Source organism: Lithobates pipiens, unplaced genomic scaffold, assembly GCF_037356315.1.
Source record: "Lithobates pipiens isolate NorthernLeopardFrog02 unplaced genomic scaffold, aLitPip1_a1.2 Scaffold_25, whole genome shotgun sequence".
NCBI lineage: Eukaryota > Metazoa > Chordata > Amphibia > Anura > Ranidae > Lithobates > Lithobates pipiens.
Window position 1 is genome coordinate 94,147,891 of NW_027507787.1, and position 26,250 is coordinate 94,174,140.

Below are 26,250 nucleotides of genomic sequence, written 5' to 3' on the forward strand. Positions count from 1 at the left end.
GGTTTCTACTATCTCCTCCCCTCTTAGGGACAGTGCCCCATTCGGAGTTCTGATGCTAGAGATGACAGACGGAGGGGAATTTGTTTTTACCAGCTGAGCCAGCAATCTGCCCACCCCCTCCCCTTCCCCAAAGTAGCGCTGTTTCTGAAATATTCGTTTACTCTCCTCTTTCTTTTTAATTGCTATCTTATACCCTTGTTGTTTATTTAACCATATTTTTTGTTTTTCTGGGGTTGGATCTTTTACATAATTATTTTCAGCCTCTATCAGTTCCTTCCTAATACTCTCCTCCCACATCCTAGATTTTCGCTTAATTCTTACTACCTGCTGGATCAGGATGCCCCTAAGGAAAGCCTTTAGAGCATCCCAAGTTACACTAGTTGGGGCGGTACCCACATTGAAACTTATGAACTCTTGTAGTTTTAACGTGACCTCCTCTACATCCTTTATTAGTTCAAACCAAAATGGGCTAATCTTCCAACCCACTTGGGTTCTCTTCTCCTCCGTGTTTAGTACCACCCTTATCAATGAGTGGTCTGAGATCCCTCTGGGCATGTATACTATGTCCCTTATATTTTGTGCCATTTCTACATTCCCTAGGACCAGATCTATTCTAGAAAGGGTAGCGTAGGATCCTGAAAAGCAAGAATATTGTTTAACTTTCGGATTTCTCTCTCGCCACAGATCCATTAACCCTATTTCCTCCAAGAAGCAACACAACCTAGTTTCACCCATATTCCTGGGCCGCACCCTAGGGGGGTATAGCATAGCTATCCAGTTGCTTTCTCATGCTCTTAACCTCCGATTGCATTGGGTGTACATCATCTTCTAGTTGACTCATTCTTGTTTCCAACACCGTTGTTCTTTCAACTACTTTTTGAATATCTTGACAAACTAGTGATATTTCCTCCTTCATTCCTGTTAGCTGGACAGCCAGTTCTCCCAAAGAAAATTTACATGCATTTACCGCTTGCAAAACATCCTTCAGAGTTGGGGCCTCCTCCACAGATGGACTAATACTCACGGCAGGCTCCAAATCACATTGGATATCCCCCTGGCTCTTATTGCTTTTACTCTTATGTCCAGATACTACCAAGGCCATTGTAGATGATTGGCCTTGGCTTTTTCTACCGCTTCCGGAAAACTTCGGGAAACTTCTGCACTTCGGCACCTCCTCGGCGCCCGCCCGAGGCTCTTCCAACAGGCTCCTCTCCCGCTGCGCTCTCCCAGAGCCTACTCAGCATCCAACAGCAGCCTGTACGTTCATCAATAGAGAGACAGCGTGGCGGCGGCTAGCTCACATCTCTCACTCACATGCCGCACACCACTCTCATCCGGCCACTCCCCTGCTTGTGGTAGGTTCTTCCTGATGTCTGTAAATTTTAGTTTTTTCTCAAGACTATAGTTGAGTCTTGGGGTTAATTGTTCTAAATTGTGGTTTTGGCATCAGTTTGGCTGTGCTGTATTGTTCTGCCTGGTCATAGGTGCAGTTAACACCTTTGACAGGCATTAGAAACCAGTCTGGTTGGATGCATTGTGTACCAATCTCTCTCTCGGAGCCAATCAGTGTATCAGGGAATTATTAGACCAGACTGTGTGGACTGCACAGAGGAAACCCAAAATGCATGCAAGTGAAATAACAAAAGTGTTTATTATAAATGACAAGAAAGTGAAAACAGTGCACTACCAACCACAAACAACAAGTAATATATACAATAAATGGGAAATACCAGAGTCGTCAACAAAAGCCAGGCCGAGGTCATACAACGGGGAATCAGTAGATGGGTAAGGAAAGGGAACCAGCAGGAGAGGGAGAGGACGGATGGATGGGCTGCAGAGCAGGGATCTTGGGTAACAGGAGACAAGAGGGACAGGTCCAGGATGGGCTCAGGATCAGGAGGGATCAGGTCAGGTAGATACAGGCTCAAGGTCCAAGTTCAGGCAACAAGATCAGGGCACATGGAGAGAGTGATACCAAGACAAGCATGTGAGGGCTTGCCGGGTATTTATAAGACTACCAATGATTAACCTCACGTAACAGCTGAGCGCAGAAGGTGTTGTCTGCTCCACACTGCTGGAGTACACCCGCTGGTGGGCACCGGTACTACAGCCCAAGGATCCAATAGTGCCACCAGGAGTTAGGTCCTCTTATTACAGGCCCTGGGTGTTAGAAGACACCCGCTGGTGGATACTGGTACTGCAATCCAAGAGACCAACAGCGTCACCAACGGGTGGACCTTTTCATGACACAGTGGGTGCGTTGTCTCGCTGTGTATTCTGGGAGAGAGTACTTAAGGTGCTGAAGTCACGTGGTTCTGGGTTCCGGTCCAGAAGTTATGTTCTGACTCCATAGTCCTGGTCCTCCTAACCAGCCCCCAGAGGCCCTCATGGCCTGGGGTGCGGATATATCCGTTTCCGAGTCTCGGTACTGGCTATTCCGAGGCACAGTAACTGGAAGGATGATTCTAAAGTGGTCCGGTCTCGGGTTTTGAAGAGGCCCAGCAACTCGTCATGCAATCAGGGGAGAACTCATTGGAAGAGGGCCACACACAAGGCTGGCTGCTCGGTAAGAGCCTGGATGTTGAGCTGTATGGACGCTAATTGAATCCACATTTCTTACGGTATCGCCGGACCGCCTGCAAGATACTGGTATTGCAAGAACGTTCGTTCCTATTCCTATCCTTCTGTTACAACTAAGTTCCTGTGAGAGACTTTCTGTGTTCATCTAAAAGTTTGCAACCAAGTCTGTGGCAGGGACTTTGCTAAGTTTGATTAATATGTCGGCTGCTAAGTCCCAAAAAACAGGACTTATCCGACAGTGGAAATATCCAGCTGCGAGTGGCTAGATCCTGGGTTATCTAGAGAGAGATATTTATTAAGTGTCAGCAGTTTCAAAATTCCTGAGCTTCCATACCTGTACCCTCTATTTCCAAATGAGAGACTGCGTTACTGTTCAATGATTTTAAGCAAATAAAAATTCTAAAAGGAATTCAAGTGTCGGTCTCTGCAGTTATTGGGCCATCAACCTCAGGAACCCCTAGACAAGAACGACGAGTTACGAGGAGGTAAACGGTAAGCCCAAATCAAACCAGCCTCTCTTTCGGGGGTCAGTGCTACAAATATATACATAAAACTATTTTTCAGAAATAAAAAACTGATAATTGTCATTTGCGTATGTATTCACCCTCTTTGTTATCAAGCCCATAAAAAGCTCTGGTGAAACCAATTACCTTCATAAGTCACATAATTAGTGAAATGATGTCCACCTGTGTGCAATCTAAGTATCACAGGATCTTTCATTACATATGCACACCTTTTTGAAATGCCCCAGAGGCTGCAACACCTAAGCAAGAGGCACCACTAACCAAACACTGCCATAATGACCAAGGAACTCTCCAAACAAGTAAGGGACAATGTTGTCGAGTACAAGTCAGGGTTAGGTTATAAAAAAAATATCCAAATCTTTGATGTTCCCTAGGAGCCCCATCAAATCTATCCTGACCAAATGGAAAAAACATAGCACAACAGCAAATCTGGCAAGAGACTGCCGCACACCAAATCTCACGGACCGGGCAAGGAGGGCATTAATAAGAGAGGCAGCACAGAGACCTAAGGTAACCCCGAAGGAGCTGCAGAGTTCGACAGCAGATACTGGTGTATCTGTACATAGGATGACAATAAGCTGTACGCTCCATAGACTTGGGCTTTATGGCAGAGTGGCAAAAAATAAATGCCACGTTTTGAGTTTGCAAAAAGGCACGTGGGAGACTCCCAAAATGTATGGAGGACGTTGCTCTAGTCTGATTAGACTAAAATGTACCTTTTTGGCCATCAAAGAAAACGCTATGTCTGGTGCAAACCCAACACATCACATCACCCAAAGAACACCATTCCCACAATGAAACATGGTAGTGGCAGCATCATAAAACAGAGGGGGGGTGTGTTGCGCTTCCTTAACCGCTTCCTGCCCGCCCTATAGCCGAATGCCGGCCTTAGGGCGGGCGGCTTCCCGTGCCTGGCCGTCCCTGGACGGCCTGGTGTTTACTTCCGCAATGCGCGCCGCCGCGGGCGCGCATCGCGGAAGTTCTGTGTTTGCCGTGTCCCCCGGGGACAGGCAAACACAGATCGCTGTAAACGGCCAATCACAGCGGCCGTTTACAGCGTGATCGGCGTGTCCAATGGGAGATGATCTCATATGTAAACATATGAGATCATCTCTCAGCGCCGCTCTCCCTCCTCACACAGACAGCGTGTGAGAGGGGAGAGAAGAACGGCTGCAGCAGCCGTCAGTGTAAAAAAGAAAAAAAAAAAAAAAAAAAGTAAAAAAAAAGTTTAATAAAAAGTGCCATCCTCCCCCAGAGCCATCCTCCCCCAGTGCCACCCCCCCCCCAGTGCCATGCCCCCCCCCCCAGTGCCATCCTGCCCCAGTGCCATCCTGCCCCAGTGCCATCCGCCCCAGTGCCATCCGCCCCAGTGCCATCCTGCCCCAGTGCCATCCGCCCCAGTGCCATCCGCCCCAGTGCCATCCACCCCAGTGCAATCCACCCCACCCCAGTGCCACCTGCCCGCAGTGCTATCTGTCCCCAGTGCCACCTGTTGTCAGTGCCATTTGTCCCCAGTGCCATCTGTCATCAGTGCCACGTATAAGTGGCATCTGTCATCAGTGCCACGTGTTATTAGTGCCACATAGTGCCATCTGTCATCAGTGCCACGTATTAGTGCCATCTGTCATCAGTGCCACGTATCAGTGCCATTTGTCATCAGTGCCACCTGTCAGTGTCACGTGCCATCTGTTGTCAGTGTCACGTGTCATCAATGCCACTTATCAGTGCCATCTGTCATCAGTGTCACGTGTCATTGGTGCCACGTATTAGTGCCATCTGTCACCGGTGGCACGTATTAGTGCCACGTATTAGTGCCACATGTCATCAGTGCCACGTATTAGTGCCACGTGTCATCAGTGCCACATATTAGTGCCACGTGTCATCAGTGCCACGTATTAGTGCCACGTGTCATCAGTGCCACGTATTAGTGCCACGTGTCATCAGTGCCACATATTAGTGTCATCTGTCATCAGTGCCACGTGTCATCAGTGCCACGTATAAGTGTCATCATTGCCACGTATCAGTGCCATCTGTCATCAGTGTCACGTGTCATTGTCCTGGTATTTCAAAAGTGTAATAAGTAGTCAACAAGTTAGATGTGTAATTTATGCTCCTAGAACACGTGATGGCGCTCCCTGCATGTTGGGCCTCTCTATGTGGCCAGGCTGCGAAAAAGTCCCACACATGTGGTATTGTAATACTCAGGAGGAGTAGCAGAATTTTTTGGGGGGTGTCATTTGTGGTATACACATGCCACGTGAGAGAAATAACCTATTACAATGACAATTTTGTGGAGAAAAATAAAGAAAATGAAAAATCTTCATTTTGCAAAGAATTGTGGGAAAAAAATGACAACATCAAAAAGCTCACCATGCCTCTTACTAAATACCTTGGAATGTCTACTTTCCAAAAAGGGGTCATTTGGGGGGTATTTGTACTTTCCTGACTTGTTTGGGTCACAAGAAGCGAGATAGGCCACCAGTACATCAGATGTGATCAATTTTGTGCGATTCGCACCACAGCTTGTAGACTCTCTAACTTTCACAAAGACCAAATAATATCCACTAATTTGGGTTATTTTTACCAAAGATATGTAGCAGTATAAATTGTGGCCAAAATTTATGAAGAAAAATTAATAATTTGCATAATTCTGTCACAGAAACAAAGAAATATGCGTTTTTTTTCAAAATTTTCGGTCTTTTTTCATTTATAGCGCAAAAAATAAAAACCCCAGAGGTGATCAAATACCACCAAAAGAAAGCTCTATTTGTGGGAAAAAAAGGACACAAAATTCATTTGGGTACAGTGTTGCATGACTGAGTAATTGTCATTCAAAGTGTGAGAGCACCGAAAGCTGAAAATTGGTCTGGGCAGGAAGGGTGTTTAAGTGCCCAGTAAGCAAGTGGTTAAATACCAAAAGAAAAATAAACAATAAACTTATGTGATAAAAAGTGACTGTCAATCCTTCACAAAATATAAAAAACAAGTGCAAAGTGTGTGGTACTGTAAAAGTGCATGGAAATGAACATCTGATATAAAAATATTAATAGTGCATCATACCAGTGTCTATACAGTAAAAAACAGGGGGGCTCCAGCTATACAGTGCAAATAGTGAATTGCAATAGCTATATAAAATAAAGTGAATCGTCTAAGATAAAACACAAAAAGGGAAAATCAAACATCTAAAATAAAACTACAAACATTATATATCAATAACTTAGTGTAGCAAATAATCCAAAAAAATCTATGAATGGTTTAAAAGTGCAAAAAACATAAAAACCAACAGTATAATCCTTAGTAAAAAGGAAATAAAAATAGCAAAAAAATAGCAGCGACAAATAGTGAATCTCGATAGTGTCCCATACACAGTCCAATCGTGCAGATCTAAAATGTCATTTCACAACCAAGCATAAAGTGCAAATGTGCCAAAGTAGCTCTCCTCCAATCGGTATCCCGTGTTAATGTGGAAAAAAAAAAAAATAATTACCTCACAGCTGTAAGGCTACAGCGAGAAAGTAAATTTGCAGGGGAAATTCCGGGGGATCAGATGGGCTGTGACTGGGACTTCTGACAGTGCCGCTCTTCCTTGTAGTTTTAGTCAAACAAACAATGCACAAAATAACAAGTAAAAGATATCCTCCATAGTGTAGTAGTTTTAAAACGAACGATTTATTTGTAAAACAAACTATATCTACTCACAAACAGGAGCGAATAAACAGGCACACACAACTAGACGGATCGATGGATGATACGAACGTCACTTCCGATTTCCTATGCGTTACGTCACGAATGGACCAGTTGAAGTCCATTCGTGACGTAACGCGTAGGAAATCGGAAGTGACGTTCGTATCATCCATCGATCCATCTAGTTGTGTGTGCCTGTTTATTCGCTCCTGTTTGTGAGTAGATATAGTTTGTTTTACAAATAAATCGTTCGTTTTAAAACTACTACACTATGGAGGATATCTTTTACTTGTTATTTTGAGCATTGTTGGTTGACTAAAACGACAAGGAAGAGCGGCACTGTCAGAAGTCCCAGTCACAGCCCATCTGATCCCCCGGAATTTCCCCTGCAAATTTACTTTCTCGCTGTAGCCTTACAGCTGTGAGGTAATTATTTAGGATTATCCACATTAACACGGGATACCGCTTGGAGGAGAGCTACTTTGGCACATTTACACTTTATGCTTGGTTGTGAAATCACATTTTAGATCTGCACGATTGGACTGTGTATGGGACACTATCGAGATTCACTATTTGTCGCTGCTATTTTTTTGCTATTTTTATTTCCTTTTTACTAAGGATTATACTGTTGGTTTTTATATTTTTTGCACTTTTAAACCATTCATAGATTTTTTTGGATTATTTGCTACACTAAGTTATTGATATATAATGTTTGTAGTTTTATTTTAGATGTTTGATTTTCCCTTTTTGTGTTTTATCTTAGACGATTCACTTTATTTTATATAGCTATTGCAATTCACAATTTGCACTGTATAGCTGGAGCCCCCCCGTTTTTTACTGTATAGACACTGGTATGATGCACTATTAATATTTTTATATCAGATGTTCATTTCCATGCACTTTTACAGTACCACACACTTTGCACTTGTTTTTTATATTTTGTGAAGGATTGACAGTCACTTTTTATCACATAAGTTTATTGTTTATTTTTCTTTTGGTATTTAAGGAAGCGCAACACACCCCCCCTCTGTTTTATCTATTTTTATTGAGAGTTCACTCATAATAGTGTCTGCTGCTCCGATTAGAACTATTTTTTCACTCTACTTCCAAAATTGTTCTTCTTTGCCATAGAGCGCAGGAGCCTTTTTACATATATACTAAGTGGCAGCATCATGCTGTGGGGATGTTTCTCAGAAGTCGGCACTGGGAAACTGGTCAGAGTTGAGGGAAATATGGATGATGCTAAATACAAGGATATTCTTGAGAAAAACCTGCACCACTCTGTGTGTGATTTGAGGCTAGGACGGAGGTTCACCTTCCAGCAGGACAATGACCCCAAACACACTGCTAAAGCAACACTTGAGTGGTTTAAGGGGAAAAGTGTAAATGTGTTGGAATGGCCTAGTCAAAGCCTTAAAGATTGCTGTTCACAAGTGCAAACTATCCAACTTGAAGGAGCTGGAGCAGTTTTACAAGGAGCAATGGGCAAAAATCCCAGTGGTAAGATGTGGCAAGCTCATAGAGACTTATCCAAAGCGACTTGGAGCTGAGGTGGCTCTACAAAGTATTCACTTTAGGGGGGCGAATAGTTATGCACATTGACTTTTTCTCTTCTTTTGTCCTATTTGTTGTTTGCTTCACAATAAAAAAAAAATCTTCAAAGTTGTGGGCATGTTCTGTAAATTAAATGATGCAAATCCTCAAACAATCCATGTTAAGTCCAGGTTGTGAGGCAACAAAACACGAAAAATGCCAAGGGACTTTTGCAAGGCACTGTGGGTTCATTTTTTTTTTTAATGTTCTCTGTTTCTTCCTAATTCAGGAAATAGATTTTTTTAAACCAAAAAAAAAAAAAAAAAAAACACACATTTGGATTAGCTTCACCATATAGTAAAAGATTTTCTTTGCTGCTTCCTTAGGAGATTGAGGTGGCACCTACTTACAGGTGTGCTTATTTAGCTCTTACTACTCCACTGGAAATGTTCATGATAGCACCCCTACAACATCCAATACAATACCAACTTCTGTATAATTGATTAAGGGTGCTACAGTCATCTCATCAAAACATTTTAAAAAACATTGTTTTTCTATAACGGACATGACATGTCTACACCTTGTAGTTAACACCAAGGCACTAATGTATGCACCAGATGGATTACATGATATTGTAAGCAAGAGGGTCCATTTCAGAATATAACGAAATCACTTGGTTTATTAACAAATGTGCTGTTTTTGGAAATTTTATTTTAAAGGTTGGTGATTAACCACTTGGGATCCGCGCTATTGCCAAATGACGGCATTAGCGCGGACCTACTTTTCCGGGACTACGTCTATTGACGTCGTCCCGTGCACGAGGGGCACGCGCGGCGCGCTCTGTGATCGGCGAGTCCATGAGACTCGCCTGATCACCGATCCGTGCAAGGGGTCAATCCCGACCCCTTATCACGTGATCAGCTGTCAGCCAATGACAGCTGATCAGGTGATAGAACGGAGCCGGCAATCGGCTAGTATTCCTCCTCGCGCTGAAAGCACGAGGAGAAAAAAAAAGCCGATCGCCGGCGGCCGTGATCGGGACATCAGTCCCGATCACGGCCAGCAATTCAAGCGACCATCTGCCTCCTGCCAGTGCCCACCTGCCCCCCGCAGTCCAATCCTGAATAAAATTAAGTGCCCCCCCGTCAGTGCCACCCAGCAGTGCCCATAGTGCCACCCAGCAGTGCCCAGTGCCACCCAGCAGTGCCACCCACAGTGCCACCCACAGTGCCCACAATCTGCCTCAAAGGTGCTTCACCCCAGTGCCGCCCATCAGTGCCCAGCAGTGCCGCCCATCAGTGCCCAGCAGTGCCACCTATCAGAGCCACCTATCAGTGCCACCTATCAGTGCCCATCAGTGCCACCTATCAGTGCCCATCAGTCCCATCTATCAGTGGTACCTATCAGTGCCCATCCGTGCCACCCATCCGTGCCACCCATCCGTGCCACCCATCCGTGCCGCCCATCTGTGCCATCTTATCTGTGCCCATCTTTGCCCATCAGTGCTGCCTTATCTGTGCCCATCGGTGCCGCCTTATCTGTGCCTATTAGTGCCGCCTTAACTATGCCTATCAGTGCCCACCAGTGCAGCTCATCAGTGCCCACCAATGCAGCCTATCAGTGCCGCCTAATCAGCGCACTTCAATGAAGGAGAAAAATGACCCGTTTGCAAAATTTTAGAACAAACTATTAAAACATGATTTATTTTATTTTTTTTGCATCTTTTTTTGTTTGTTTAGCAAAAAATAAAACTCCCAGCTGTAACTAAATACCACCAAAAGAAAGCTCTATTTGTGGGAAAAAAAATGATAAAAATTTCATTTGGGTACAGTGTTGTATGCCCGCGCAATTGTCATTCAAAGTGCATCAGCGCTGAAAGCTGAAAATTGGTCTGGGACTGAGGGGGGTTTAAGTGCCCAGTAAGCAAGTGGTTAATATTTCCTAAATTTCCAGTTTAATTTTGCATGTTGCTGTAGATTTGAGTTTATTTATCACTCATACCGCCAATCCTTCTGTTTCATAGTTAGTAAAGTTGAATAAAGACACCAGTCCATCCTGAGTGAGTGTCTACCCCTATCCCTGTACATTGCACACTAACATTGGTCCCTACACTCAAGGAGCCCACAATCTAAGGTCCCCATTCATATACTAGGGCCAATTTTGGACAGAAGCCAATTAACCTACCAGCATGTCTTTGGAGCATGGGAGGAACCGAAGTACCCAGAGGAAACCCACGCAGGCACAGGGAGAACATGCAAACTCCAGGCAGGTAGTGTCGTGGTTGGGATTGCTAACCACTACACCACTGTGCCGTTCATTGACTTTATCTCTTATTATTGTAATTTTCTTCTTGAGCTGTTTTTCAGTTACCAGAATTTTTTCTCTCTTAGCAAAGCTTTCTTATTGGGCGGACATTTACATTTACTCACATAGTAATACTTATTTATTTAAAAGAGTTTGGAATGTTCACACACTAAATTGTTTGAAGAATCATTTCAATTATCCAATCATGTTAAAAGAAAATCTCTGCTTACTTATTTCCCCTGCATATAATTGGATAATAAAGTGAATCTTTGCACAATGCATTGTATAAAAAAATGGCAATTCTTTGGTTGAAAAAGCTTTGGTTCAATAATCGTTCAACTTTAGAAAGGTTAGTGGGCGCATTTTGATTCTCGAAATAATTTTATGCCAAAAGAAAGATCTGTCAAGTCATTAGCTTGTTGCCTAATCAAACTATTTTGTATCCATATATGGCCAGCTTTAGTATATAAGACTTCACTAAAACATACTGTACATCATTTTTATATTCCATCACAGTGGTGATCAAAGCAATAAAAAAAACAAAAAAACATGGGGTTCAAAGTCATCACCTGGTGGATAGCAGGGGTTGTTTATGTACTTATATTTCCATGAAATAAGATATATGTAAGGGAAACAAAAAATGAACAGTATAAGGATTTCCTGACAGGCTCCATGGCAGCATACGTGTGGGTTAGCGCCGCCTCCATAACTACCCAATAGGACCCCTTCTCCCATAAATCTTTGCTCCATGCTGCTATCCATGTTCCTTTTTTGTCCTCCTCCAGGTTTTTCTCCTACCTGAAAATATCTTCACTACGATCAAATCGGCCGACTATCAAGCTATGTTCCTCCGATAGGCCCTGTATGTTAAGCATGGGTATGGAGTGTATGGCAGAGTAGCGCTGAAGGCTCGGCTTTGAGCAGAGATAAGTGTGCACGGCTTATTACCTGTTATGTGAGGTGGCCATTATCTGCCAGGATGACCGGTGGTGTGTGCTTGAACAATCTCGGCCAGGTGATCGTTGGTGGAGTGGTGAGCTGTAAAGTTTCCTTTTTTTCATGGCAGCAGTGTTTATGTGTTTTTCTAACTGTGTTTCTTTCATGTGTCCCCAGCTGGTTCTTTTGCATAGGCGCTGACGCTTCCGCATTCCAGCAGCCTCTCTCCACCTGTTTCCGGGTCCAGAACTGCGTTCTGCGCATGTGCGGACCCAATCCAAAGCGAGGGCTGGTTCCCGCGCATGCGCGCGGGCACCTCGCGTCTGACGTCGCTGATGACGTCATGAGCGCCATATTTAAAACACAGTGAGAGCTGTCAGAGCCTGGGAATGATTGCAGGAGACTCGGCGACTTCCCGGGGCCATTTTCTGATTGGTGTAAGGTAGGTCATGGTCTGCGCTGATGTATTGATGCTCCTGTGTTTTGTTTGGCTGCTTATGGGGGTCTATTGTTGTTTTAGCCAGCGATCTTTAGTTATGGATGCCTCACTGCCTGCTAGTGACCTGCCGCTTGTAACAGGTATGTACTGTACATGGCTGGATTGCTGTGTATATGTGGAGTATTCTTTAGCATGTGATACCAGCTGCTCTATATATTTTTTTCTCTCTTTTGTACATCTCCTTATAGCCCTTCTAGGTCCGAGCCGCAGTATAGTGCTCATAGTCGCAGTGGATCGTCAAAATCGCACCACCGTAAATCATCGTCAAAATCTGGTCACCATAGGTCTTCCAGATCTGAACAACGCAGCAGGGGTTACTCGCACTCGAGTTGAGGACCAGATAAATCATGTTGGGGTTGTAAGATGCCCATTCCATCAGACAAATCGCTCTTGCTTTTTTAAAGCCGCAGATGAAAGAGATGGTGCAGATCAATGCCTGGAGTCTATGGTGAGAAAAGTGGTAAAGGAATCCTTGCAGCACAGGGAAGTTCATCACTCTATGGAATCCCCTTCAGACCCATTGTGTCCTTCAGGAGGTGAAGGGCTATTACAAGAGACCTGTTCCCTTGTCAGACAGCGATTCGGATCCAGAGGACCCAGGAGTGGGATTTGATTATGCTTTAGTACCTGCTCTAGTCAAGGCAGTGAAAGAAGCTCTAAAGTGGGAAGAGCCTATTACTTCTCCCCCAAACAAAGAAAGTTTTTCAAACAACTCAAAAATGAACGGCAATATTTTCCTTTCTTATCTGAATTGGGAGAAATCATTACTGAGGAGTGGATCAAGATTGATAGGAAAAGCTCCATGCAGTCGTAAGTGTTTAAACTGTACCCCTTTAAAGAGGATGATGTAAAGCACCTTGAATCAGCTCCTTTGGTAGATGCAGCACTCATGTGTTTAGTCAAATATGTGACTCTTCCTTTGGAAGACACGGTATCTTTCAAAGATCTGTTAGAGAGAAGAATTGCCAGGGATGGCTTGTAAACCAACTTTGGCATAAGCCGCAGTTTCAAAGCCTATGGAATCCTGGGCCGACAATGTGGAAGAGTTCTTGAGAGGTATCTCAGTGAATACGGCTAAAGACTCTCCCATTCAGGAGATTAGAATGGCATCAGCCTTTCTTGGGGAGGCATCTATTGACATCACCCGCCTGCTGTCCCGGGCTATGTTGGCAGCAGTCTCGGCATGCCGTGCTTTGTGGCTCCGTCCTTGGTTGGCGGATCCAACATATAAGCAGGCCTGGTGTCGTATTCCATTTGAGGGAACCTCCTTATTTGGTAATAAACTAGATAGCGCCATATCTCGGGCCACGGGTTGGAAGTCTCCCTCAAGACAGACGTCTTCAGAACCAAAAACGTCTTTTTCCAAGAAGGCAGACTTTGGATTGCACTAGAGAAGCGCACAGTTATAGACCCGGCCGGGAGTTCTCTAGATCCTGGAGGTCCAAACAATCTTCCCTTAAGAAAATCTCAAAAGGGAGTTCCGCAGGTAACCAAGATTATACTAAATCTTTTTGAAATTGGGCCCGCTCAAATATGTCAGGTGGGGGCTCGCCTTCTTCACTACCGGCATGTTTGGGCGACCTCAATTCGAGATTATTGGACCGTCAAGACTCCTCTGGTCACAAGTGGACTTTCATCAGCACTCTGAGGTTAAGGTTCGTTCCCACAACAATTCCAGGCTCAGAGGAAAAGAAACAGGTCCTATTGACCTAAGTAAGTTGTTTACTGGATCAAGGTGCGGTCATACCCGTGCCAGAAGACGAACGTGGCGAGGGCATGTATTCCCCTCTGTTTATGGTTCGGAAAAGAAATGGCGCATGGAGGCTGGTGATAGATTTGACCCACCTCAATTCCTTTATTCGCAAGGAAAAGTTCAAGATGGAATCTCTTCTAACGATCCAACAGTCTGGAAAATTGGTTAATATCAATCGATTTGAAGGACGCATACTTGCACGTGCGTGGGAAAGGATTTTCAGCAGTTTCTCTGTTTCGCAGTTGGCGAGCAACACCTACAGTTTACTTGTCTCCTGTTCGGGTTAACAACATCTCCTCTGGTCTTCTCCAAGGTACTCCTAGCTGTAATAGCTCTTCTCCGAGTCAAAGGAGTTTGTCTCCATCATTATTTGGACGATTTGCTCCTACTATCTCAGGACAGAGATCACATTCTGGAGCACAAGAGTTTAGTCATCTCCACTCTGCAGGCGTTTGGTTGGCTCCTGAACCTGGAGAAGAGCCATCTGGTTCCAACTCAAGTCATCATGTTTCTAGGGGCTCAGTTCGACACATTAAAAGGCACTATCTCCCTGCCGGAGGAAAAGATCAGTGTGATCCGAGACAGGATTCACGCAGCTCGGGAATCATCTCATTTTTCAGCTCTACAATGTTTAAAGGTGATCGGCACAATGACAGCCACCATCCCTATAGTGAAGTGGGCCCAGTGGCACACTCGTCCCTTCCAGAAAGGGTTTTCTGCAACAGTGGGACTTGTCCAGTCAAATACAACGCATTCTCCTGACCCCAGTGATGAGGATGCCTCTCCTCCATTCTCGCAACCATCATTCGATAGTTCCCATTTCTTGGGTGATAATAACTTCAGATGCCAGCAACCAAGGTTGGGTCGCTCATTGCCTTTCGGATGTAGCTCAAGGAAGGTGGTCGTTCCCGTCGTTGGGGGTGGTCTCCAACATTCTGGAGTTGAGAGCAGCCTTTCAAGCGCTCTTAGCATTTCGCCATCTGGTGGCAGGGGGCGTCAGTGATGCTAAGGTCTGACAACACAACCGCGGTGGCCTATGTAAAGAAGCAAGGGGGGACTCGCAGTTGGTCCCTATTATGGGAAGTAGAGCCGATAATGAGTTGGTTCAGGGGGTTCAGGGATCCTGAGGCGTTCGGGACAGATGCTCTCACGGACTTTTGGAAGTTTCAGAGAGCCTACACCTTCCCTTCAGTTCCTGTAATCCTGCAGCTCCTTCTGAGGCTCAGAGGGGAGAAGGTGGAGATCATTGCGATAATACCATTCTGGCCCAACAGGCCTTGGTTTCCTCTGCTGCTCCTCAGTTATCAGGATCCAGTTCCCCTGCCTCTCAGGCCAGATCTACTGTCCCCGAGCACGCTATTACATCCGTGCCCATCCTGTCTACACCTCAGGGCATGGTTCTTGAGAGGGGAAGGCTAGAAGCTCTGGGTTGCCCAGAAGACGCAATTCCAACCCTTCTTAGTGCCAGGCGGAAGAGTACGAATAAAGTATACGAATGCATATGGGCCAGGTTTATGGTCCACATGTCTTCTAGGTCAAATTCATATAATTCACCGGCAGTCCAAGATATATTGTCTTTCCTTCAGTCAGGGCTAGACTTGTCTCTGGCAGTTAGTTCTTTAAGAGTACAAGTTTCAGCCATTTCAGCCTTTACAGGAGTTTCGTGGGCAAATCATACCTTAATACGATAATTCTTTAAAGGAGCCATAAGGCTTAGACCTCAAAAAAGACCCAGGTTCCCCAAATGGGATCTTTCTTTAGTACTGGACTTTCTTTCTGATCTTGGAAGAAATTTGGACGCTCCCTTGTCTTTAGGAGATCTGACTATCAAGATTGAGTTTTTGGTGGCAATAACCTCAGCCAAAAGAGTGTCGGAGATTAGGAATCTTGGCTCGGTGGAACCATTTCTAACCTTTTTTTCCGACAGAGTGGTTCTGATCCCTATGCTTGGGTCAAATCCAAAAGTTACGTCAATATTTCATGAAAATCAGGAAATTGTTCTATCTACGTTCAGAATGTCAGACAACCAAGAGATTCACCCTTTGGATGTTGGTCGCACGTTGAAGCAATATTTGGATGCCACAGCTCCATTCAGACGAACAGACTTTCTTTTTGTTCTTCTCTAAGGCAAAAATAAAGGGATGCGAGCATTAGTTGGATCAATCTCATCTTGGGTGGTCCAAACGATTCAAAGGGCATACAAGACAAAGGGCTTGGTTCCTCCTGCACCAGAAGTTATCTGTTATCTGTATCCTGGTCTTCAATTAATACTTTTGTTTCCCATTATTGTGTGGAGCCAGCTGCGCTTTCTTCTGGTAATTTTGGTTTGCAAGTATTGTCAGTGGACAATGAAAAATAAAATTCTGGTTTCTTTGCTCAACATTTTTAGCCCACCCGAGTGTGTTTGGCGAGTTATTTCCCACACGTATACTGCCATGGAGCCTGTCAGGAAAATTGAAAATTTATATCAGACACCGTAATTTTCCTTTCCTGATAGGGTCCATAGCAGCAGGAGTTCCCTCCCAAATGTTGGAGTAGGCTAGTTACGGAACACGGATAGCAGCATGGAGCAAAGATTTATGGGAGAAGAGGTCCTATTGGGTAGTTATGGAGGCGGGGCTAACCCACATGTATGCTGCCATGGAGCCTATCGAGAAAGGAAAATTACGGTAAGTATCTGATATAAATTTTAAATTTTTTTGTCAATGCACAGTTAAAGCTCTACAGGAATTAGAGTAGGATCAAAGGACCACATTCAATTAAAGACACTTTTTTGCAAAAAAAATACTAGTTCAAAATGTGTTCCGTTTGGACATTTTTTTTATGCTCCTCTTCTACTTTTTCCTCTGTTCCCTGTCTGTGATTCCTTTGACCAGTCTCCTAAATACTACAAGACACAGTAGTGATATAGGGTCTGGAGTAGGAGCTATACACCCAATGGGGAACAAGGAATCTGGAACTCCTGGAAGTGTTGGATTCTGAAGATTCTTCCAGTGGCAGCTTCTCTGCAATAGAACAGCAAATGGCACTGTGGGCAGCAGAAAAGATGAGTATTAAAAAATCTTGAATGGAGGGGAAACATTCTGAATTATTTTTATTTGAGATAACTATAGATAATAACTTATTAACTAAGTTATTAAAGTTGAAAGCTTTTAAGGCCCCTTAGATTTCTTCCTCAGGTGTTATACGAACCTGGGAAAAATGTTTGGACAATGTACTGGTCACTGTGAGTGTAAATTAATACCTATTGATACATAGAAATGGACTTCCACCAGCAAATCGGGGGTATATGCACATTATGAACACAAAATAACCAATGAAAAAAGATCTAAAATACCTAAAAGGTGCAAAAATGAGTAAACAAGAATATATAATGTAGAAGAGGGACAGCATTAATTTAAAAGAGTGGTCCCACAACTCTGAGATTCTTTATTTCGCATTACCCCTCACTGACATTTCCTCTCGTATAGGTTACTGAAATTCTAGTGCCACACGCCTGATAGTGTGTCCAACTCTGCATGCCCTTTTTCTCTCAGACAGGAATTCACTAGGTCATGTGTCTACCACCTCTTCATGCCTTCCCAATGTAGACTACCACCAATCATGCATAACTTCCTCTAGGCCCCCAGGAAAGAACTACTGATTCTCAAAACAAAGGTCATGAGATCTGATAGACCCCACCCTCAGTTTCCTAGTCCTTTTTGCGCTTTCTCTGATACTGACAGACACTGCAGTATCAAGCTCTTTATTGGCAGGGTCAACTTGCAACTGTCCTAATTACATTACCTACTGATTCTTTTGTGATGAGTAAGGAATAATTGGCATCCACACATAACTGTTGTTGACCTTATTTCCATTGAAACACATCTTCTTAACAGCATTCAACATAATGATTCAGACGACAGTCTCTCATTATTGGCAAGGGTGTCAACAAGGAGAACATCCTCAGTAGGCCACTTACTTCACAAAAAGGACAGGGAACTCTCTTCACCTCAATGCCACAGGGAAGACTTTCTTGAAGACCCCAGGGAAGCATGGTCCAACAGTGGTACACTATCCTGGGGTACAGAACCCCCAACAGCATCTACATTTTGACATATCATCTTCTAATTATCTTGAGATATCTAATTATCTTGAGCAGGGGCGTAACTATAGGGGGTGCAGCAGTCGCGACCGCAACTGGGCCCTGTGATGCAGGGGGCCCATGCAGCCCCCTCTACATATGCAGCATAGGCAGCTAGGGGTACCAGTGCACCATGCACATGGGTGGCTGGAGGTGGAGGGTGACTAGCAGAGCTCCATGCTTGACTATCGCACTGGCTGCTCTTTAGTTGTGGATTCCCCGCATGACCTGTGTCCTCGGCCGGCTCCTCAGAGTACCCCTCTCCTGCTCCATGCAGTACACTGGATGGAGCCCAGGTCAACATGGATGAGTGCGCGGCCTGCAGCTTGGTCATGGTGAGTGAGAGGACCCCATCCCCCACACACCATTACATACCCCCTCCATCTCCCCCTGTGGACAGGGGCCCCTTCTCACGTGGGGACAGGGACCTCCATCTCCCCTGGGGACAGGGACCCCTTCTCACCTGGGGGCAGTAACTTCATCTGCCCTGGAGAAAAGGACCTCATCTCTTCTGGGGACAGTCCCCCAATGGGGCACCTAAAAATTAAAAAAATAAAAATCACCGATGCCAGTGGTGGAACTACAGGGCTCACAAAGGTCATACCTGTGACCACGCCCTGGAGTTCCACCGCCGGACTCGGAGGGAAGGGCCCTGGCTGGGGTTCAGGGGGCCCTTAATGGTTTCTTGCATCGGGGCCCTGAAGGTTCTAGTTACGCCACTGATCTTGAGCATGACCTATCAATACTTGGGTTTTTACTGAACTGTGCCACACCACACATGCTTACATGCTCTCTGGGGAAATCTACCTTAAACTAGAGAAATCTACCAATCAAATATAGAGCAGGCCTCACTAAGATTTCCTTAACTGAAATGAATGACATCCACTTAAGGTGTAATTTTGTCTTAACACATTATTTGATATGTTGGTAACTAAGGCTTAGGGTAAACGGATGCTTCAGTTGCATTTATCATGCGTTTAGATTGATTTGTATGGAGGTGTACACTAGTACATAGTTGGAAAGTGCCCTTCTTTCTTTAGGACAGTCTATTCTATTTTGCAAATTGTCCTATGTCCTGCCATTGGTATGACAGGAGAGTGTGCCTGGCTTGCAATGGAGCTAGTTTACACATGTTCGGGATGGCTACGGTCCACGTTTGGAAAGGGTCCTTTTTGTCTTTTGTCACAATTCAGGTGCGAATTCAGGCAAAAATGTGGACCTGATTCGGACCTGAATCATTGAACAGGGAAATATCGCACCCCCTGCTGTGAGCCACAACAAACAAAAAACTTGACAGAGGTTCTAACCCTTCCTTACCTTGTTATAGAATAAAAAATAAGTTGCAGTTGTAGCATTCCCTCATTTATTGTTACTATATGTGTATTAGTATATTATAGGGAGGTCAAGGTCATGAGAACCACTGCCAGGTTGCAGCTAGGCTTGGCATTATGGACCACTGTTATGGGAATGTGCATATACTGCACCAAAGCACACGTTGGCATAACATACTATTATATTACAATTAAGTTGAGTGTAGACCTATTACTTTATGATTGTTAGTTCTTTTATAGGAGGTTACTCCTCACATGCATTTCTGTTGGTGGTAATGTGACTTCTTCCATAGTTATCTCTTCCTATTTATTCTTCTCACACTCTATCTTCATGAGGATAGCTTATATAATAATTTGAGACTGAACAAAAGCATACGTGTGAGATGAAGCATATTGACCAAAGTGCTCAACTGGTGTTCAGAAATGATCCATGCCCTGAACTTTCTGAAGATTTCATGCATAAATATGTATACTCTAGTCACCTGAATGTTTAATGTAATACCATGGAGGTGAGTGTGGTAGGTAAAAGAAGGTGCAGTTTTGAAAAAACACGAATGATTAGAAAAATCTGTGCATTTGATCCCACAGTGGTTGACCAGAAACTAAAGCCCCATACACACGATCGGGCTTTGTACAAACTTTCCCGTGGACTTTTGTACAAAGGCAGTTGGCCGTAAGTTTGTATTAAATACACACGATCTGACTTTTTAGGCAATAAACACAAATGTAGTGATGTTTCAATGTACTGATGACACTTCAAAAGAGGACGTTCAATTACTCCAACGCCACCTTTGGTCAACTTCTGTATTGTTGTCTGATCTTTTGCATTCGTTCTGAGCATGCGTGTTTGTACATTGTACAAAAGTCAGATGGTTTTCTGTACACACGATCAGACTTTGCTCAATCGGACTTATGTTGTCAAAAAGTTTGTCCGTTCGTACAGCCAACAAAAGTCCGATGAAAACTGAAAAAGTTTGTCCGATGGAGCGTACATATGGTTGGATGTTGCTCCAAAACAGCTAATTTGCATGTTTGTTGTCAAAAAGTCAGATCATGTGTACGGACTTTAACTGTGTTTGGTGCAAGGACAAAGTACAAACACAAACAAAAAAAACAAAACAAAAAAAAAGTACAAAGTACAAACACGCATGCTCAAAACCAATGCAAAAGGTCAGACACTAATACAGAAGTTGACCAAAGGTGGCGGTAAAGAGCAGAAAAACCACGTGATTTGGTGAAAGTTGGCTGAAAAAGTCTTGCCGCGTGTATGCAATACAAGATCTCGGCCAACGCCCTTTGTACAAAAATCCACAGGAAAGTTTGTACTAAGTCTGATCGTGTGTATGAGGCTTTAGGGTAAACCTTTCAGAGAATAAAAATTGGGGCCACCATTGCTAACCTGTTCCTCTGAAAATCCTAGTTGTCTGGCTGTCATGCTAACCCATTGGCTTCAATACTTGGAGATACTGAACTGGAACAAATAAGCAGATAGACTGATATTTCACTCACTTAACCACTTGGGTACCGCGCTATTGCCGAATGACGGCATTAGCACGGACCTAGATTGCCGGGACTACGTCTATTGACGTCGTCCCGGTTACGAGTGGCCTGCGCGCCCCATGAGGGGCGCGCGCGGCGCGCTCTGTGATCGGCGAGTCCGTGAGACTCGCCTGATCACCGATCCGTGTAAGGGGTCGATCCCGACCCCTTATCACGTGATCAGCTGTCAGCCAATGACAGCTGATCATGTGATAAAACGGAGCCGGTAATCGGCTAGTATTCCTCCTCGCGCTGACAGCGCGAGGAGAAAAAAAAAAGCCGATCGCTGGCGGCCGTGTTCGGGACATCAGTCCCGATCACGGCCAGCAATTCCAGCGGACACCTGCCCCCTGCCAGTGCCCACCTGCCACCCGCAGTGCCATCCTGAAATAAAGTAAGTGCCCCCCTGTCAGTGCCACCCAGCAGTGCCCATAGTGCCCACAGTGCCACCCAGCAGTGACCACAGTGCCACCCAGCAGTGCCCACAGTGCCACCCACAGTGCCACCCAGCAGTGCCACCCACAGTGCCACCCAAAATCTGCCTCAAAGGTGCTGCACCCCAGTGCCGCCCATCAGTGCCCAGCAGTGCCGCCCATCAGTGCCCAGCAGTGCCGCCCATCAGTGCCCAGCAGTGCCACCTATCAGAGCCACCTATCAGTGCCCATCAGTCCCATCTATCTGTGGTACCTATCAGTGCCCATCCGTGCCACCCATCCGTGCCACTTATCCGTGCCACCCATCCGTGCCATCTTATCTGTGCCCATCTTTGCCCATCAGTGCCGCCTTTTCTGTGCCCATCGGTGCCGCCTTATCTGTGCCTATTAGTGCCGCCTTAACTATGCCTATCAGTGCCCACCAGTGCAGCCTATCAGTGCCCACCAATGCAGCCCATCAGTGCCCACCAATGCAGCCCATCAGTGCCCACCAATGCAGCCTATCAGTGCCGCCTAATCAGCGCACTTCAATGAAGGAGAAAAATGACCCGTTTGCAAAATTTTATAACAAACTATTAAAACATGATTTTTTTTTTTTGCATCTTTTTTTGTTTGTTTAGCAAAAAATAAAACTCCGAGCTGTAACTAAATACCACCAAAAGAAAGCTCTATTTGTGGGAAAAAAATGATAAAAATTTCATTTGGGTGTTGTATGACCACGCAATTGTCACTCAAAGTGCATCAGCGCTGAAAGCTGAAAATTGGTCTGGGACTGAGGGGGGTTTAAGTGCCCAGTAAGCAAGTGGTTAACTAATCTACATACTGGTTTCAAGCTGGTGATTCAGAAAGAATGGAAACCAACAAGCATTTTGGAATGAGGGAATTTATGGAAGGAGCCCCCATATTTTTCATGTAATGGGCTGAATTTAAAGAATAACTGAGAGATCTTCAGCAGCCACATAGGTCTCTTCTTTGTCATGTGTGTTATGCCTCATACATACACGGTCGGACATTCCGACAACAAAATCCACAGGATTTTTTCTGACGGATGTTGGCTCAAACTTGTCTTGCATACACATAGAACGTGGTGATATACGACGAACCAATAGCCAGCGCTGCTCTTCTGCTTGATTCCGAGCATGTGTAGAACTTTGTGCGTCAGAATTGTGTACACGCGATCAGAATTTCGGTCAATGGATTTTGTTGTGGGAAAATTTTAGATCCAGATCTCAAATTTTGCGTGTCGGAAATTCTGATGGAAAATGTCCGATCGAACATTTTCCGTCGGAAAATCCGACCATGTGTCCGCGACATAAGAATCTTCACTTATTTCTATAGAGAATTCTGTTAGGTGTCAGACTTCTGCAAAGACAGCAGCGTCCTCCCTGCAGGCCAAACCACTTAAATCTCAGAAAAGTGAGGGCAATAAATGCCAGACCTTGGATGTTTGCTTGGGAAGGGGGCCATTTAAAGGATAAGTGTACTAAATGTTTTTGAAGAACCATTCTAAATATATATACTTCATTTAGACCATAAGACTCAGGTTAGTTTTCAAAATATTAATATTTGCTTTGAAGTGTTAGGTTTTCTGCTGAGCTGTCTAATCTTCATTGCAGGTATTTGTGATCCAGAATGACGTGGTGATTTCAATGCCCCCTTCAGTATATGCAGCTATGGCACCAGAATTTCCTCAACCACCATCAGCACCACCTCCTCCACCACCTTATATGGTCCAGGAAGACAAAGCCAGACCAGAAGCCTAAGAAAGCTGGTGAAAAATATAGTCTAGAGGAAACAGTGGATACAAACTGAACCTATGATATACCTGCAATAAGTGTAATGTGAAAAATAACTAATTTTGGACCCAGTTAGTTTTGGGTGGGGAGAGTTAGACAATCTTTAATTTTTGTAATGTATACCATACAGGACACCTCTGGAGTCACTACTATTTAAAATGACACTAAACTGTATACTTATTTTTTTTAAACAATTCATACACATTCATTACATAATGTCCCTGCAATCTATTTTTCATGACATAGTTTCTTTCTATATTTATTAGCCTCCTTGTTACATCCTCTGTGAGCTTTTCCCCCTCACTTCCGTTTGTTTAAAACAAGCAGTACATGTTACTTGTGGTCATACTACACATGCCATAGTCCAGAGTCTCTAGTCCAACTTGAGTGAGAAAAAGAGGCTGGCTACGTTCTTACAGTGGGACCGTGAAGAACCAACATAGCCACCCCCTAACAGGAAGTCAGATCACAACCGAAAAAAAGAAAAAGAAATTGGAGACTTGGAAGAGGCTGTGAGCAATAAAAAGTACTTTTTTGAATTAAGAATAGATAGTGTATTAGAATATTGGAATTTTTCAAATGAAAACCACATTCACTGTTAGAAATTTGTTCATTCGAGAAACATTTTCCATCTTGTTCCTTAGAATTTGCTCATCTCATAAAGCGTTGATTTTGACCCCACTAATAACAATTAGAAAATCAAACAAACATTCTTGACATGAAAAGTTTTGAACACAGTTCTACCAATGTATGTCCAGCTTTAATCAGGCACATAGTGTTGGGATGGGACAGAAGAATGACTCTTCACAAGGTGACATCCATTTCTTGGCTGATAGTGACAAAGGCAAGGCCTGAGCATTTTCACTTGGGGGCTTGCCTAAGCTTATGGAAATATAGACTTTTAGATATCAGTGCTTCCATAATATAGTCATGGGGCTGCTGTGGTACTTTTAAAAGTTTTGCTGATAGTCGGCTAATGTGCCTTATGGAGCACACTATACAGAATAACTTTTGTTTCAAAATGCTTTTATTTAGTACTTAAGCATGGATATACTGCATTACCTATACTAAGACATATACAGTATCTCACAAAAGTGAGTATACCCCTCACATTTTTGTAAATATTTTATTATCCCTTTCCCTGTGACAGCACTGAAGAAATTACACTTTGTTACAATGTAAAGTAGTGAGTGTACAGCTTGTATAACAGTGTCAATTTGCTGTCCCCTCAAAATAACTCAACACACAGCCAATGTCTAAACGGCTGGCAACAAAAGTGAGTACACCCCTAAGTGAAAATGTCCAAATTTGGCCCAAAGTGTCAATATTTTGTGTGGCCACTATTATTTTCCAGCACTGCCTTAACCCTCTTGAGCGTTCACAAGTAGCCGCTGGAGTCCTCTTCCACTCCTCCATGACGACATTACGGAGCTGGTGAATATTAGAGACCTTGCGTTCCTCCAACTTCTGTTTGAGGATGCCCCACAGATGCTTAATAGGGTTTAGGTCTGAAGACATGCTTGGCCAGTCCATCACCTTTACCCTCAGCTTCTTTAGCAAGGCAGTGATCATCTTGGAGATGTGTTTGGGGTCATTATCATGTTGGAATACTGCCCTGCAGCCCAGTCTCCAAGGGGAGGGGATCATGCTCTGCTTCAGTATGTCACAGTACATGTTGGCATTCATGGTTCCCTCAATGAACTGTAGTTCCTCAGTGCCGGCAGCACTCATGCAGCCCCAGACCATGACACTCCCACCACCATGATTGGGTGCAGGCAAGACACACTTGTCTTTGTACTCCTCACCTGGTTGCCACCACACACGCTTGACACCATTTGAACCAAATACGTTTATCTTGGTCTCATCAGACCATAGGACATGGTTCCAGTAATCAATGCCCTTAGTCTGCTTGTCTTCAGCAAACTGTTTGCAGGCTTTCTTGTGCATCATCTTTAGAAGAGGCTTGTTTTTGGGATGACAGTCATGCAGACCAATTTGATTCAGTGTGTGGCGTATGGTCTGAGCACTGACAGGCTGACCCTCACCCCTTTAACCTCTGCAGTAATGCTGGTAGCACTCATACGTCTATTTTCCAAAGACAGCCTCTGGATATGACGCTGAACATGTGCACTCAACTTCTTTGATCGACCATGGTGTGGCCTGTTCTGAGTGAAACTTGTCCTGTTAAACTGCTGCAGCTCAGTTTCAGGGTCTTGGCAAACTTCTTATAGCCTAGGCCATCTTTATGTAGAGCAACAATTCTTTTTTTCAGTTCCTCGGAGAGTTCTTTGCCACGAGGTGCCATATTGAACTTCCAGTGACCAGTATGAGAGAGTGAGAGCGATAACACCAAATTTAACACACCTGTTTTCCATTCACCTCTGAGACACACCTTGTAAAACGAATGAGTCACAGGACACTGGGGAGGGAATATGGCTAATTGAGCCCAATTTGGACATTTTCTCTTAGGGGTTTACTCACTTTTGTTGCCAGCGGTTTAGATTAATGGCTGCGTGTTGAGTTATTTTGAGGGGACAGCAAATTTACACTGTTATACAAGCTGTGCACTCACTACTTTACATTGTAGCAAAGTGTCATTTCTTCAGTGTTGTCACATGAAAAGTTATAATAAAATATTTTCAAAAATGTGAGGAGTGTACTCACTTTTGTGAGATACTGAAAATATAATATTTAATTGCACATAGATATAAGAGACAGAGAAATATTATTCTTAATTTTTATGGCTTTCATTAAACAGTTCTAAAATATTTTTCTGTAGTTATGTATGTATTTTGTTAGTAAGAAATTTAAAATGCTTTTGGAGATATTTTAAATAAAAATAAACTCCATATCATACTGAAATCAGTTCTAAAATTAGTGTTAAATTGAACTTTCTCTTTTATATATGTTTAATTGAAACTATATATAAAATATACCTTGCGCTTAAAATAAAACAAAAATTATAATAAACCATACAAAACACACTTCTGTGCTTTTAAATTTCCTGAATACTGGAAATGGGGCAAATGAGAACAGAAAAAAAGACTGCGCTGTCTGTGATCAAGTATATATAAATTCTCACATGAATGAACTACAAGTGATGTAAACCACAAAGGAAAAAAATATGACTTTAACACAAATTTTCTAATAAACTTATTGACATCAATTGAATGGTTAAATCTGTGTCAGAAACACAAAAATACTAAATTCATCA

General features: G+C 43.8%; 1 protein-coding gene across 1 annotated transcript in view; it reads left to right on the forward strand.

Annotated features, from left to right (window-relative positions):
• LOC143930415 (uncharacterized) overlaps positions 1-26,020 on the forward strand; it is a 98,987-nt gene extending 72,967 nt beyond the window's left edge. Inside the window, exon 7 of the mRNA XM_077454718.1 lies at positions 22,857-26,020. Within this exon, the coding sequence (XP_077310844.1) occupies positions 22,857-23,003 (147 nt within the window). The 3' untranslated portion in view covers positions 23,004-26,020. The remainder of the gene's footprint in view (positions 1-22,856) is intronic.
• Positions 26,021-26,250: the final 230 nt, after the last annotated feature.